Below are 15,448 nucleotides of genomic sequence, written 5' to 3' on the forward strand. Positions count from 1 at the left end.
TCAAAGACTTTGTTGTAGAATCGAGGAGTGTAGCTGAGTGTAGCCGAACTGGACATGTATAATTGTTAGTGGCCTATTAGCTGAAATGGTTATAGTGCCCAATTAGAGCTGTGAGGTCTAGCCCATCTCCTGTGATGACGCTCTCTTAATCGTTTATTATCAACATTACAGTTGGAGGCCAGCGACGCAGCAGCTGAAAGGAAAGTTGGGTGTCTGGTGGACGAATTGACTCATTATATAACTCAGAATCGTAACAGGTATACATCACAAATTTATAACTGAAAAAAATGGTGAATTTGAAAAAATATCACCGGTATATTTAACAAAATTTTGTAATTAAAGAAAATGGTGGCTGAAGAAAAAACCAATACATTGATGAGAAATCTGTAACTGTATGAAGAAAATGGTGAATTTGAAGTAAAACCACTAATATATTTCATATCAGAAACTTGTGAATGAAGAAAATGGTGACTTTGAAGAAAAATCACCGATATATTTATCAGAAATTTGTAATTGAAGAAAATGATGACTGAAGAAAAAAAAATACATTTATGAGAAATATGTAGCTGTATAAAAGATACTACATCATTGTCAGAGTAAACACTGCTTGTCATAAAAATGCATCAAATAACATTCCTGATATTGAAATATGTTTAAATATCAGATAAAGTCCAATTATCCTCAATTCTTATTGACTTCAGCATGGTGACATGGAGGTTGATAATTTGTTATATTAACCTGATGTTTCTATATTTAGAAACACTGAGTTAATATTGTGTTTACAATGCCCCAACGTAAACTTCCTAGCTATTATCAAGATAAATATAATGTAGTTCCACTCTTTTGCAAATAAGTTTCATATCTACCGGTAATATTTATACACAACACAACAAGCAGTATGCAAGGTCAAAAATTTATTAAATGGAACCAAAAACTTGTTCAGGCTCATATTGATGATCTAAAATGTTTGGCTTTCTCAGGGGCTGCTCATTCTTACAACTAAATTATACAATTAAATTTGACTCACTACTAAAAAGATACACCTAAATAATTAAAATACTAATGATACTAGTGGGGCAAACAACCCCCGAGCTAGAGCGATCACAAGCTTAGATAGATATGACTGAAAAAGAAAGGAGAGATCCCTAGCTTGAGCGATCTCAAGCCACCGAGTAAGCAGCTGTACACAATAGCAGGCGACTCTGCTAAGACTGCATAAGATGGAGCGACCCCGAAGCTTGAGCGATCACAAGCTTATCATCTACAGAAGAAATAAATACATAAAACAATAATATAATGAATTGGGGGCAAGGAATTCCCCGAATTACAAATCCAGAAAAGTATTCTAATGAGCTATTTAAGAGCAGGTTGCAAAGAGATCTGGATTCTTGAGCGATTCAAGATAGGAAAGTGTCTAATCAAGCTATTTAAGAGCAAGTTGCAGAGAGATCTGGTATCTTGAGAGATTCAAGAGAGGAAAGTATTCTAATTTAACTGTTTAGTTTAAACAATATTTTATATTACATTCAAGTATATATACACATCACAATACAAATTATACATACATATAGGAATGACAACAAGCTAATAGAGCAGATTGCAGAGAGATATGGACTCTTGAGCGATTCAAGAGAGGAAAGCATTCTAATTAACTAATTTTAAGGGCAGGTTGCAGAGGTATCTGGACTCTTTAGCGATTCAAGAGAGGAAAGTATTCTAATTGAGCTATTTATGAGCCGGTTGCAGAGATATCTGGATTCTTTACCGATTAAGAGAGGAAAGTATTCTAATTAGCTATTTAAGGGCAGCTACAGAGAGATCTGGACTATATATATATAAACATGAGCGATTCAAGAGAGGAAAGTATTCTAATTAAGCTGTCTAAGAGCAGGTTGCAGAGAGTTCTGGACTCTTGAGTGATTCAAGAGAGGAAAGTACTCTTAAGCGATTTAAGAGTAGGATGGGAAAGGCTCCTGAGCGATTCAAGAGAGGAAAGTACTCTTAAGCGATTAAAGAGCAGGTTGCAGAGAGATCTGGACTCCTGAGAGATTCAAGAGAGGAAGTACTCTTAAGCGATTTAAGAGCAGGTTGCAGAGGGATCTGGACTCATGAACAATTCAAAATAGGAAAGTACTATTAAGTGATTTAAGAGCAGGCTGCCTAGAGATCCTGGACTCTTGTGCATTTCAAGAGAAGATAACTCTAGCGATAAAAGTGTAGGCGAAAAACTCTTGAGCGATTCAAGAGACACCAATAAATGATCAAGACACCCAAACTCTAGAGAGAATCAAGATGGAATGATACAAATATTACAATAAAAACAAACTACATTCTTAACTTGGTGATTAACTATAAGGTATAAGTTGTAGAATTCCTTTAGGAATAAGCCTAAAATTGAACTTAAAGTGACAAATTTTTCGGAGTGACATACATTTATTACTGTGAGTGAGAGCCTCCATAACTAATCTGTACTAAGAAGAGCAGCCCAAAAACAGTAGACGACAAATGTAAAAGAATAGATTTTTTAAAAGACACCGGATGTACAATGAGGTGCTGCGAGCCGGCTGCCCCAACCTGAATCAGGGAGGTAGGTTTATCCAATGCTCAGACCAGCTGGCCAGGTGTTGTCTCACCATGAGGCCTTATTACCCCTAAAAGAGCCCGAAACAAGTTAAAAAAACAAAACAAAAAAACAACAAAATATATATAATAAACATAATAAAAGTAAACACATATTATAAATACAGCATATACACATGAATAATTACATACATATATAATAAAAACAAACAACAGGATATAGATATTAAAAAGGTATTATGCACATTTATATACAAACATCAGTAAAGAAACTGCAAATTCTTAAAGGTGGAGGTGGGGCGGATGGCGGATGATGAAATAAAACACTGCTGCTACGAATACCACGCTGCCCAAGACTGAAAGCAGGGGGCGCTACCCCTATAAAGTAATTTCATTGGTCAACCAGGTCACGTGATCGATAAGCGCGAGGTTAGAAATAGGTACTTATTTGCATAAAGACTGCGACAAGGTTTTTCAATGTTGTGTATAAACAAATATTTAGTAAACCAAATCTACATTAAAAATTAAGGACCTTCGGTTAATATGGTGTTATACTGACCTTGTAGAATCATGCCAATATTGACTCAGGACTTCCGTATAACACCATATTGACCTCCCCAAATCTCCTTAATTGATAATTAACATCAACAAATGGTAAAAATTATAGCTGAACTAAAATTGATCGCTAATAAGACCGAAATTTACATACAATAATATAAAGGTTGAGATCATTTCACTCGATCCCAAATTATAAAAATGTATGTACCCCTGTATATTTGAATAAATTTTGAATAAAATTATTGTTAAACTAACTAAACTAAATTAAAAAGATGTAAAGAGTAGCTCAAACTTTGGATGGTGGTTATATCATCAAGTATTTTACTTTTTGTATTGTATAAAAAATTACCCCAGGAACAACAGCATAATCTTTTTTTCAATTGATCATATTACTTTTTGTCGGTAATATTGTATAAAAAGGAGTTAATAAAATGTTAATTCAAATTAGGTTAGGGTTGAGACATTTCTGCTTTAAAAAAAAAAATTAAAGTTATAATTTTTTAAATGACTTGTTTGATTTTCTGTTGTTGTTACAGGACAAGAAGTCTTTCAAAATTATGTGCAGAACAATACAAGAGTAAAGGAGAGGATGAGAAGTCAAGAGAAAAGTGGCTGTTACTTCAGGAGCTGTGTGATACCATTCTACAGGAACTACATGTAGGTTTTGTCGGTATCTTTACAAGTATTATCAGACATGCTCTTCAGGTTGGTAAGTATAGATGTGAATGGACTTTGGTATATATGATACCCTTGGTGTAGGATTTGAGTGTGACGTATCACAACCTGGGTGTAGGATTTGAGTGTGACATATCATAACCTTGGTGTAGGATTTGAGTGTGACGTATCACAACCTGGGTGTAGGATTTGAGTGTGACATATCATAACCTTGGTGTAGGATTTGAGTGTGACGTATCACAACCTGGGTGTAGGATTTGAGTGTGACGTATCACAACCTGGGTGTAGGATTTGAGTGTGAAGTATCACAACCTGGGTGTAGGATTTGAGTGTGACGTATCACAACCTGGGTGTAGGATTTGAGTGTGACGTATCATAACCTTGGTGTAGGATTTGAGGGTGACATATCACAACCTGGTTGTAGGATTTCAGCATGACGTATCACAACCTCAGTGTAGGATTTCAGCGTGACGTATCACAACCTGGGTGTAGGATTTGAGCATGACAAGTCACAACCTGGGTGTAGGATTTGAGTGTGACATATCCCTGTTATCATAACCTGGTTGTAGGATTTCAGCATGACATTTCAGTGCATTACTACACTGTCATGAGACAAATGACCAGTGTATGATGTGTAAACTTGCTATTTCAAACTTGTAGACTTCACACCTAGCGTACATCACAGGTTACTTGTCTGATGAAGGTGACATAGTGTTTTAAGTCAACAAAATGTCATGCTCAAATCCTACACTGGTTATGACATATTAATTATCATTTACCAGAATCCATTCACAACTCTATTGTAAAACAACTACAGGGACAAAATTGGATTTTGATCCTTTTGTTTCTATTGTTATTATTATCAAAGTTTCTCAGAATTATTGGATTATCTCCCTTCCCATGAGAGGCAGGAGATTACTTATTTTGAATTACCCCCCTTTACCTTTCAGGGAAAACATTCATTTCATTGCTTGTACATTTTAAAAGTTTTGTATAATATACATGTACCACTTCCAAATCCCTTACTTTTTATCAAGGGTTAGTCATGTAGGTGTTTAGCTCTATATGTTAAATGAAACAGATTTTAAAATCCATTTACTTTATAATTTCCAGGAACATTATTGGTACAAGAATTATGTTGACTTACCTCCCCTTACTTCTCAGTTAAAGCTTCTTCCAGAGCAAACATATTTTTCTGTACCTTTTTTTGCTCATATTTAACTTATTCCGTTGGTTATTAGTAGAATAAGAGATCATTAACACATCAGTATGTTCCCCTGTACAATATACTGATTTACCTCCCTTTAACAGGAAGAGAAGGTTCTGTGTACAGTGTGTAAACGTAGAAGGAAGGAGTGTATCATACAGCCCTGTGGCCATTACTGTCTGTGTGACCAGTGTGCTCAGACCCTCATGTCCAGTCAACAAGTCTGTCCGATCTGCCGGTCTCGGATGGATGTCTGCCTCAAGGTCTACGAGACTTGATAGATTTTTAAAAAAACGTTGTTTAGACCAAGAGGTGATCTATCACACAATTACTTCACAAGTTAATACATGGGACTGTGATATACTCTTGGAGAGATTGGCCGTGTGTCCCTTGTGATATGACTACAGTAGTTTGACATAACTAAGTTCGTAAAATTCAATTATACTACAAAAATTCACAGTTTTCAAAAATTCTTAATGAATTTATTAAAAGTCCAAAAGATGTTGCTTTGAAGTTCCTTTTCAATGCATTTTCATTTGCTTTAGTTGCAATTGATTAATAGAAATCAAAACTTTTTTACAACTTGAAATTTTCCAAATGCCATTTCAATGTTATATTGGTAAGAGTATGAGGGAACATGGTGTTCCAGAAAAATTGGTTTATTGTTAATCTTTATCTTTTCCAACATACAATATTAGATTAATTGAATATTATGGGAGGAAGTTCTAGAAATTTCTTTTTTTAACATTTCATTAAAATCCATCCATGATTGATGTACTGACAGAAAAAAGTTGCAAATACATATAATTTCCAGTAAAATTCAACATTGCAAGCTCAATTAAGTCTCACTACTGTACCTGTTTTATTTTTGTAATTGTTGATGTTAAATGGTGTACACACCTATATAATGGTTGATGTTAATGGTGTACACATCTATATAATGGTCGATGTTAATGGTGTACACACCTATATAATGGTTAATGTTAAATGGTGTACACATCTATATAATGGTCGATGTTAAATGGTGTACACACCTATATAATGGTCGATGTTAATGGTGTACACACCTATATAATGGTCGATGTTAAATGGTGTACACACCTATATAATGGTCGATGTTAAATGGTGTACACACCTATATAATGGTCGATGTTAATGGTGTACACACCTATATAATGGTCGATGTTAAATGGTGTACACACCTATATAATGGTTGATGTTAAATGGTGTACACATCTATATAATGGTTCATGTTAAATGGTGTACACACCTATATAATGGTCGATGTTAAATGGTGTACACACCTATATAATGGTTGATGTTAAATGGTGTACACACCTATATAATGGTCGATGTTAAATGGTGTACACACCTATATAATGGTTGATGTTAATGGTGTACACATCGTCGATGTTAAATGGTGTACACATCTATATAATGGTTGATGTTAAATGGTGTACACACCTATATAATGGTTGATGTTAAATGGTATACACCTATATAATGGTTCATGTTAAATGATGTACACATCGTTGCTGTTAAATGGTGTACACATCGTTGATTTTAAATGGTGTACACACAACTGTGACAGTGACAATATACACCACTGTCCAGCACTTCCTTACCATTTTGAGAGTTGTGATGAAAGAGTTCAATACTGTGATATAAATACTCTACAGATTAAAATTTTACTACATCATTGGCAACTGCTGTTCTGACATTATTTGAGACAATATACATTTTTATACTTGACATGAGGTTCTTAAACGGCTGTTCTTCAGTGATCAGGCTTGACTAGCTGAATTGTTTATCTCTCTAAGAGGAAGTTTTGTTGAAAGTTTTAAAAGTATTTTATCAGTTGGCACACATATGTAATTTTCCTTATTTCTTTGTTTCTGTCATTTCACCGTTACTAAGTTGAAGTGTTTAATTTTTAAGATGAAAAATGGTTGATTGATGATAAAAAAAAAGAAAGAAAATCGTTGATGACAGAAACAATTTGAAAGTAAGCATTTTGTGAAAAAAAAAATCAATATTTGTGAACATTCAGTCCATTCAGGATTATTTAGCATACGGAGAGCTTTATCATTCACTCTAATCCTGCCCAAAGATGCAAAAATTTACCAATTGTTCAAAGTGTTGGTTTATTAGCTTTGATGTGTGTCACCCCAATGACTTGTTGAATGATATAGGACTTAACAAACCACCCTGTAGCACTCCAAACCTTAATGCTCATGTGTCTTTCTTAATATTTAACAACCCATAACACCCATACAAGTAATGCCGACATGTGTAGGCCACAACCTTAAATGACATTGCTGTTAATTAAAGATAGGACGTAATATTACATAACCGATAGTAACTAAACAAATCTTGCAACAATATACCCAAAACCCATTGTTATTTTGAATTAATTTTTATATTTTATTTTAATATATACCTTCTGTGTCCATGATTTGAAATATTATATAAAAACGCTTCTATCCTATTTTACAAATCGCATCTGACGGAGACTTTAAACACCTAATATACCGTACCGTTCTAACCATGAGAGATACGGGTGAAGGTACGGGTTGTAAAGTTGTATTTAGGAGAGACATTTTAACCACGAAATATGATAGAAACATAAGACTTTGCAAGCACAATTGGTTGCTTGATGTTTTAAATGCAGATGGCAATTACTTTATTGATTATCAAGTGATTGGCATGTGTGCGAAGTGTTTCAAGAGTTATCAGAAACGAAAGCCGCAACCTGAAGATCAAAACTTTGGTGTGGATGATGATACGTGGCAAAACATACCATTATTATCCATAGTAGATCTAGACCTATGATATGGGCGTCTTCCCACACCAAATGCTCACTACATGAATAGTTTCAATCAAAACTCGACAATTTTGCTCAATCGCTCAAAGCACAAATCCATCTATCATCACAAAATGTGGTATCCTTGGTCCTCACATATTTGTTTACATAATCTGCGTAGGGGAAAATCTTAACCTTACGTTGAAATTCGCACTGATGATTGCGAAATGTTGACTTCTCGGCTACCTTACCTTCCAGATCAAAGGAAATCAATGATCTTTTGGAGATATCACATATGCTATTAATACAAACGTCATCCTTTATTCTGCGTTTCTCCTCTCTGGATGATTCAGATTGTATAGTCTGGGCACAGGTATTTACACTCCAAACTAAGAGGATGGACTACTGTTACTCTGGGTAACCTTCAGCTCTTTTTAACTTGTCAGTTTCCAGTATATCAAAAGCATTTCATTCCATAGCAAAACATTCGACATAACTCTTGTTCCATTGTTCATCTTACAAGAGAAACATTCTGGAGCACAACACAGTGTTCACCGAGGCACTTTTATGCAAGCGGGCGACTACCACAATTAACGGTACATATATCTTATTCCTGAGTTCTGATCCATAGAATCTCCTACTGTGGCTAGAAGAAACGAAACTATTTGAAGTCCATAAGCATAGTCCTGTCTAATGGCTAGATTTTGGGCACAGTAAGACCTCTTCTTTGAAGCGCTGATGATGCGAAGATTACAAAAGCCATCATGGATTATCACACCTGACTAGAGAAAGATGACAATGTCGTTGTTGATCGAGGGTTTAGGGATTTTTTGCAAGATTTGGAATCACGTGCTTTGACAAGAAATATGCCGACTTATCTAAAACCTGGACAGACTCAGCATGACGACCTACAAGATAACATTGATAGATCGATACCTAAATCCAGATGGGTAGTGAAGTCATATACGATTTTAAGCAACTTGCCTCCAACTATTTCATTGATATCATCGAGACACTCGTTAGAATAGAAACAGCCTGTCTCAATGGAATCCGATGACCCATATATGTTAGAACACCAGAGCGAGACGCAAAGGATAGGGTGCTGGCTGACTAAATGAAAGCGCCTCTGTGTTCACAACACCTTAGTCCAGCGTGTGAAAGATGATATAATTTTACCAGAAGAGGCAAGTCACTAATTGTCAAACTGGATGCAACTGCGGTTAATTGTGACTTTCCAAAGTTAGACATGAAGTACCTTCGGACAATATTTTTTGACACATAAAAAATATCGCTGGTAGCTAGCTACATCAGTGAGCACCTCAGTCATGATGGTGACTACGGGATCAGGATCTATCGGCACTAACGCGACATTGGATGAGCAGCGTAAAGTATAATGTTTGGATCCAGCATCAGAGCTCCGACACCATTTATCCCATAAAGGATTATTATAGACAGTGTCCTACCGGACAGAGAACGATGGGGTATGTGCCCACGTATCCGGTATCCTATACTATTTAGAATACTACATGCATTTGGAGACAGTAAGCCTTTGCATCCAAAAGTTTTAAGACAAAGTAATGTAGATTCGCTACCAATCGTTATCTTCCATGTATCAGGTATAGTCGTCCTGGACAATTAAAACTACGATGTAGACCAACACTGACATGGCCATTCTAGGAAGAGGAAGCCATATTGGTTTCTAGAACAGGTTGTTTTATATGTAAACAAACATAAAACATCATGAAGCGTTCTTGTCGGGAAATTGATTCAGCTGCTGTTGGAACATTTAATTATTTGTGGCTATGAGGGGACATGACGGCTATTTTGAAAGTGGAAATTTCACTTTTGTTCGTTATTAGTATAACTGTCAGTCCCTGTGTACTAATGAAACCAAGTATAAACTTTTCATTTCAGTTTACTTTGCAAAATTTCAATGCAAATCTATGCTCGTTCCTCTTTAAAAAGTACATAGCAATATTTCAATTCAATTTTAATTACTTTTCAGAAAAACTCCTTATTATTTTTGGGAAGTATATTTTTTACTGTTTTGAGATGTCTTTAGCACATAAATACGATGGGACTTCAATAGGAAGTTGTATTTTTGACCTTCTGAAAATTTTGCTTAATGTAAAAAGAGCATGTTCTTACTCAAAATTCTTCACATTTTTATGTCCTGTTCCTAATGTATTCAACGTTATAACTTCTTGATTTGAATATATGCTATCTAACATGTTATTATCAGCATATTCATGTTAAGTTTTATAAAAAAAAAAATCAAGAATTGATATTTGAGGATTTTCCCCAAACCATACTTTTTTCCATTTTTTTTTTGCACCTAAAAGGTGCTATATTTATGCGTATGTACATATTTGGGACTTAAATGCCTATTTGTAAACGTAGGAATACGGAGGCTACCAATAGCACATACAAGCTATCGTATTTGAATCTTATGCCATTTTGAAACCCGATCTTTGGAGGGAATTCACTCCGAAGCAATATATACTGAAATAAAGGATATGCAATGTAAGTTATCTTTATGTAAATTGGCGCGAAGAGGAAGTAATTATAGGCTGATGGGCTAAAAGTGTTTTAAAAATTACCAAATGAAAACGTAATCACACTTGTGTGGATGTGATTAACCTTGGAGATGTGATTATTATAAGCACATGAGACATCGCACGAAGTTTATAAAGCATATAATATAATTCTTGCTATAAATACTAATATAATTCTATACATGTATTAATAGTAGATACTGGATTAACATAGCACATATAATAAATAACAAGATAAATTAGACTGTCATGTACAATTATATAGGTGCAGAATTAAGTTTGTTACGTTTTATAAAGACAGTGCTTACAGATGATAAGACAGTGTTCACAAATGATACGGCAGTGTCCACCAATGATACAGGAGTGTTCACGAATGATGTGGCAGTGTTCACGAATGATGCGGCAGTGCTCACGGATGACACGGCAGTGTTCACGGATGATAGACAGTATTCACTGACATACGCTTTTATAGTGTCATCCCACTGAAATGCGCACATCCGGTCACAAAGAATGACAACGGCCTAACCAGTCTTTTCATCCTATAGACATCGGTTTATCTCGGTCAGGGTACAGAACCCATACCCTAACTCCTCTTCTATTGTGTAGAAATTACATCCAAAAAGAAAGAGAAAGTAAAGTTCTCTAACGTTGCTCTAGTTTTTTTTGTCATTATCATGTCGCCAAGCAGAGGACATAAAAGCGAATACGGATTTCCGCAAGGTAAGTCCAACCTTAGTCGCTTCTTACGTATATGATGTGGTAAACCAGTGTTTATAAGGACGACTGCCGTCCAGAACTCTCTAGTTCTGTATTGAATTTAAAACTATACGGTAACTTCTTCATATTTTTACTTTAAAACATCTAAGTGGAAGTTAACTCTAGAATGTTCTTTGTGGTTTTTTTCTGAGCACCTACAATTGCCACTGACACGTCGGATTCAAGCGGGAATCAGGCAACAACATAGAATAGCCAACAAAGACTTTATGTCGATAATTACCTGTATCTATAGTTACGGATTCATTAATCATTAATGTGCCCAGTTCAAAACAAAGGATTTCTAATTGTGTAACCATTTGTATTACCTCATTGTGCTACACTGCTCTCGCCCTCACATTCCAAACATGTTAATATGTTTTTCTCTCCAATACTGGAAAGAATTCGTGTCGACCAATCTATCAGATTAAAGCTCTATATCCCTTTACTGATTGTTAATATGTTGTTTTAAAATACAAATATCATATACCACGTGATTGTCTCAGAAATTCGTAATACTGGCTTATCATATTAGATGTTTATTACCAAACGGCCTGTGTGTTTAAGTACGTTTGTCGCCGTGTAATGACGGATGAATTCGGTAATTGGTGCGAGTGGTTTCTGTTTGACGTAGTTGATGTAGATAACAGTGTTACCTAGGTTAGACTTCTGATTAGTTCGTTTTGCCGCCTACGGCTGTAAACAGGAAGGACAGGTGGTAAAACTGCCTAGAATCATTTTACAAATAATAAATTTCAAAATTGTCGCGTCTTGCAATACTCTTATGACTTACATTACTAACAACTATCAAACTCGATAATATAGTGTCTGTATGTATGTTTGTTTGTTTGTGTGTGCTTTAAAGTCCTGCAACCTTACCGACTTGGTACATCTGCCAATCCAAAATGCAGCCAAAGTTAAACGATGAAGGAGTTTCAGGGAAACGTTCAGGGCGAGGAAACAGCCAATGTCAAACGATGAAGGAGTTTCAAGGAAACATTCAGGGCGAGGAAACAGCCAATGTCAAACGATGAAGGGGTTTCAGGGAAACATTCAGGGCAAGGAAACAGCCAAGGTCAAACGATGAAGGGGTTTTAGGGAAGCATTCAGGGTGAGGAAACAGCCAAGGTCAAACGATGAAGGAGTTTCAAGGAAACATTCAGGGTGAGAAAACAGCCAAGGTCAAACGATTAAGGGGTTTCAGGGAAACATTCAGGGTGAGAAAACAGCCAAGGTCAAACGATTAAGAGATTTTATGGAAACAGATAAGGTCAAACGAGGAAGGTATGTCATGGAAACAGGCAAGGTCAAACGATGAAGGAGTTTCAGGGAAACATTCAGGGCGAGGAAACAGGCAAGGTCAAACGATGAAGGGGTTTCAGGGAAACATTCAGGGCGAGGAAACAGCCGAGTTCAAACGAGGAGGGTATGTCAGGGAAACATTCAGGGCGAGGAAACGGCCAAGGTCAAACGATTAAGGGGTTTCAGGGAAACATTCAGGGCGAGGAAACAGCCAAGGTCAAACGATGAAGGAGATTCAGGAAAACATTCAGGGTGAGAAAACAGGCAAGGTCAAACGACGAAGGGGTTTCAGGGAAACATTCAGGGCGAGGAAACAGCCAAGGTTAAACGATTAAGGGATTTTATGGAAACAGGCAAGGTCAAACGATGAAGGGGTTTCAGGGAAACAGGCAAGGTCAAACGATGAAGGGGTTTCAGGGAAACATTCAGGGTGAGGAAACAGCAAAGGTCAAACGATGAAGGGGTTTCAGGGAAACATTCAGGGCGAGGAAACGGCCAAGGTCAAACGATTAAGGGGTTTCAGGGAAACATTAAGGGCGAGGAAACAGCCAAGGTCAAACGATGAAGGAGTTTCAAGGAAACATTCAGGGTGAGAAAACAGCCAAGGTCAAACGAGGAAGGTATGTCATGGAAACAGCCAAGGTCAAACGATGAAGGAGTTTCAGGAAAACATTCAGGGCGAGGAAACAGGCAAGGTCAAACGACGAAGGGGATTCAGGGAAACATTCAGGGCGAGGAAACGGGCAAGGTCAAACGATGAAGGGTTTCAGGGTAACATTCAGGGCGAGGAAACAGGCAAGGTCAAATGATGAAGGGGATTCAGGGAAACATTCGGGGCGAGGAAACGGGCAAGGTCAAATGATGAAGGGGATTCAGGGAAGCATTCAGGGTGAGGAAACAGCAAAGGTCAAACGACGAAGGGGTTTCAGGGAAACATTCAGGGCGAGGAAACGGGCAAGGTCAAACGATTAAGGGGTTTCAGGGAAACATTCAGGGCGAGGAAACAGCCAAGGTCAAACGATGAAGGAGTTTCAGCGAAACATTCAGGGCGAGGAAACAGCCATAGTCAAACGATGAAGGGGCTTAAAGGAAGCATTTAGGGTGAAACGAGGATGGAGTTTCATGGAAACAGCCAGGGTCAAACGAGGAATGGTATCAAGTAGACATCAACAGCAAGGGTCATAATTAAACAGCAGAGTCATATAAGAGACCAACCAACCAATTGTTTTGCCATAGACTTTAGTGTTATCATTAAAATTCTTGAATTCAATATGGCAATTTTGGTTTATAACAAAAGTTTAGGATCTCATATAACACTAATGGGGAAAAAAAGTTGGGTCCTTCAGCTCAAACTTTTTCCAGGGTAGCCATTTTGTATGGAATTACCAATTTAACCATGCACCCATTTCATAACTTTGATTGGAACAAGACTTGTAGACTTTGACCATCAAAATCAAACGGCGAACAGGAAAAAGTGTTGATGATACGATATTATTCTGATATTAAGAATAAAAAAAATTACAATAATGTACCCGAATTATCAAAACCAAGTTCCATGACTAAAAAATATCGTGCGTCATCGATTGATTTTGGTAAAATGTATAGCCTAGGTAACCAATCTTGATGGCACAAAGTAATGATATGTGAGTGGTCTCTAAGTGTAAAAAAAATCTTAAGACCGACCCTATGGGAAATTAACATTGCTGGCAACAACACCTTTAGTACTCAATTAACTGGTGAAGTAAAAACCACCTTAGAGCGAAAGCAGCCTGACTAAATGTAGACGGGTTTTCGGGCGATTTTCTCATCATTTTTGTAGCAATTGGAATGCATTTATCTTGACTAATTGTCGTGTGCTCATCAAGTCATGTGTGTGTGTGTGTGTGGGGGGGGGGGGGGGGGGGGGGGGGGGAGTGGCTTACAGAAACGAGCTCTATTCGGAGTTCAATTGAACCAATGACGTAAAACACAAGTCTGACTGAATGTACGCGGGTGCTCGAACGGTCTCCCCATCATTTTAGGAGTACTTTGGTTTGGTTTATTTTATTTAACGTCCTATTAATAACTAAGGTCATTTAAGGACGGCCTCCCGTGCGTGCGACATGCATGCGTGTGGTGTGTGCGTATGTGTGTTTTGGGAAGCTGCATTATGTTCGTGTGAAGTCTCCTTGTGATAGGCCGGAACTTTTGCCGATTTATAGTGCTACCTCACTGAAGCATACTGCCGAAGACACCCAGCATCACACCCCACCCGGTCACATTATACTGACAACGGGCACACCAGTCGCCCCACTCCTAATATGCTGAGCGCTAAGCAGGAGTAGCAACTACCATTTTTAAAGACTGTGGTATGTCTCGGCCAGGGGACAGAACCCAAAGCCTTCCTCACAGGGGCGAACGCTCAACTAAAGGCCAAAAGTGAGACATTGTCAAGCGAGATATTAGGAAGAAAGTTGTTAAGAAAGAAGAGAAAAGATAAGATCCCAAATTTAGTCGCCTCGAACGATCATGCAATGGGGGCAGCAGGTACAATTCTTACGCCCTGCCTGCAGGGGCTTGGATCTTGACCAATTTTCGTATGTTCATAAAGTCAGATTGGGGCTTTAGAGAAATGAGCTTATTTTGTGTTCAATTGACTGATGACGTAAAAACCATATGAGATCGGAAGCAGCATGACTGAATGTAGACTGGTTGTCAAGCGATTCTCACCATTTTAAGAGTGCTTAACAGGCTTCATTCCTGCCCATTTTTATGCGCACTTGAAGTCAGATGAGGCCTTACAGAAATGAGCACTATTCGGTGCTCAATTGACGTCCAAACCACAGGACAGCGGGAGCAGTCTGACTGAATGTAGACGTGTTCTCGGGCGATGTTCTCATCATTTAATGAGTTATTAGGGCACTAGGATCTGGACCAACTTTGTGTGAACAGAAAGTCAGGTGGGGACCTCACATGAAATAGTTTTTTTTTTCAAATAAGACAATGATGTCGCCTACCAAACTTTCCCAGTTTTTA

General features: G+C 37.4%; 1 protein-coding gene across 1 annotated transcript in view; it reads left to right on the top strand.

Annotated features, from left to right (window-relative positions):
* The window catches only part of LOC117317398, a 48,065-nt gene extending 41,339 nt beyond the window's left edge, over positions 1-6,726 (top strand). The window contains exons 17-19 of the mRNA XM_033872210.1: positions 172-257; positions 3,675-3,795; positions 5,125-6,726. Coding sequence (XP_033728101.1) covers positions 172-257; positions 3,675-3,795; positions 5,125-5,298 — 381 coding nt within the window. The 3' untranslated portion in view covers positions 5,299-6,726. The remainder of the gene's footprint in view (positions 1-171; positions 258-3,674; positions 3,796-5,124) is intronic.
* Positions 6,727-15,448: the final 8,722 nt, after the last annotated feature.

Source organism: Pecten maximus, chromosome 19 (genome assembly GCF_902652985.1).
Source record: "Pecten maximus chromosome 19, xPecMax1.1, whole genome shotgun sequence".
Lineage (NCBI taxonomy): Eukaryota > Metazoa > Mollusca > Bivalvia > Pectinida > Pectinidae > Pecten > Pecten maximus.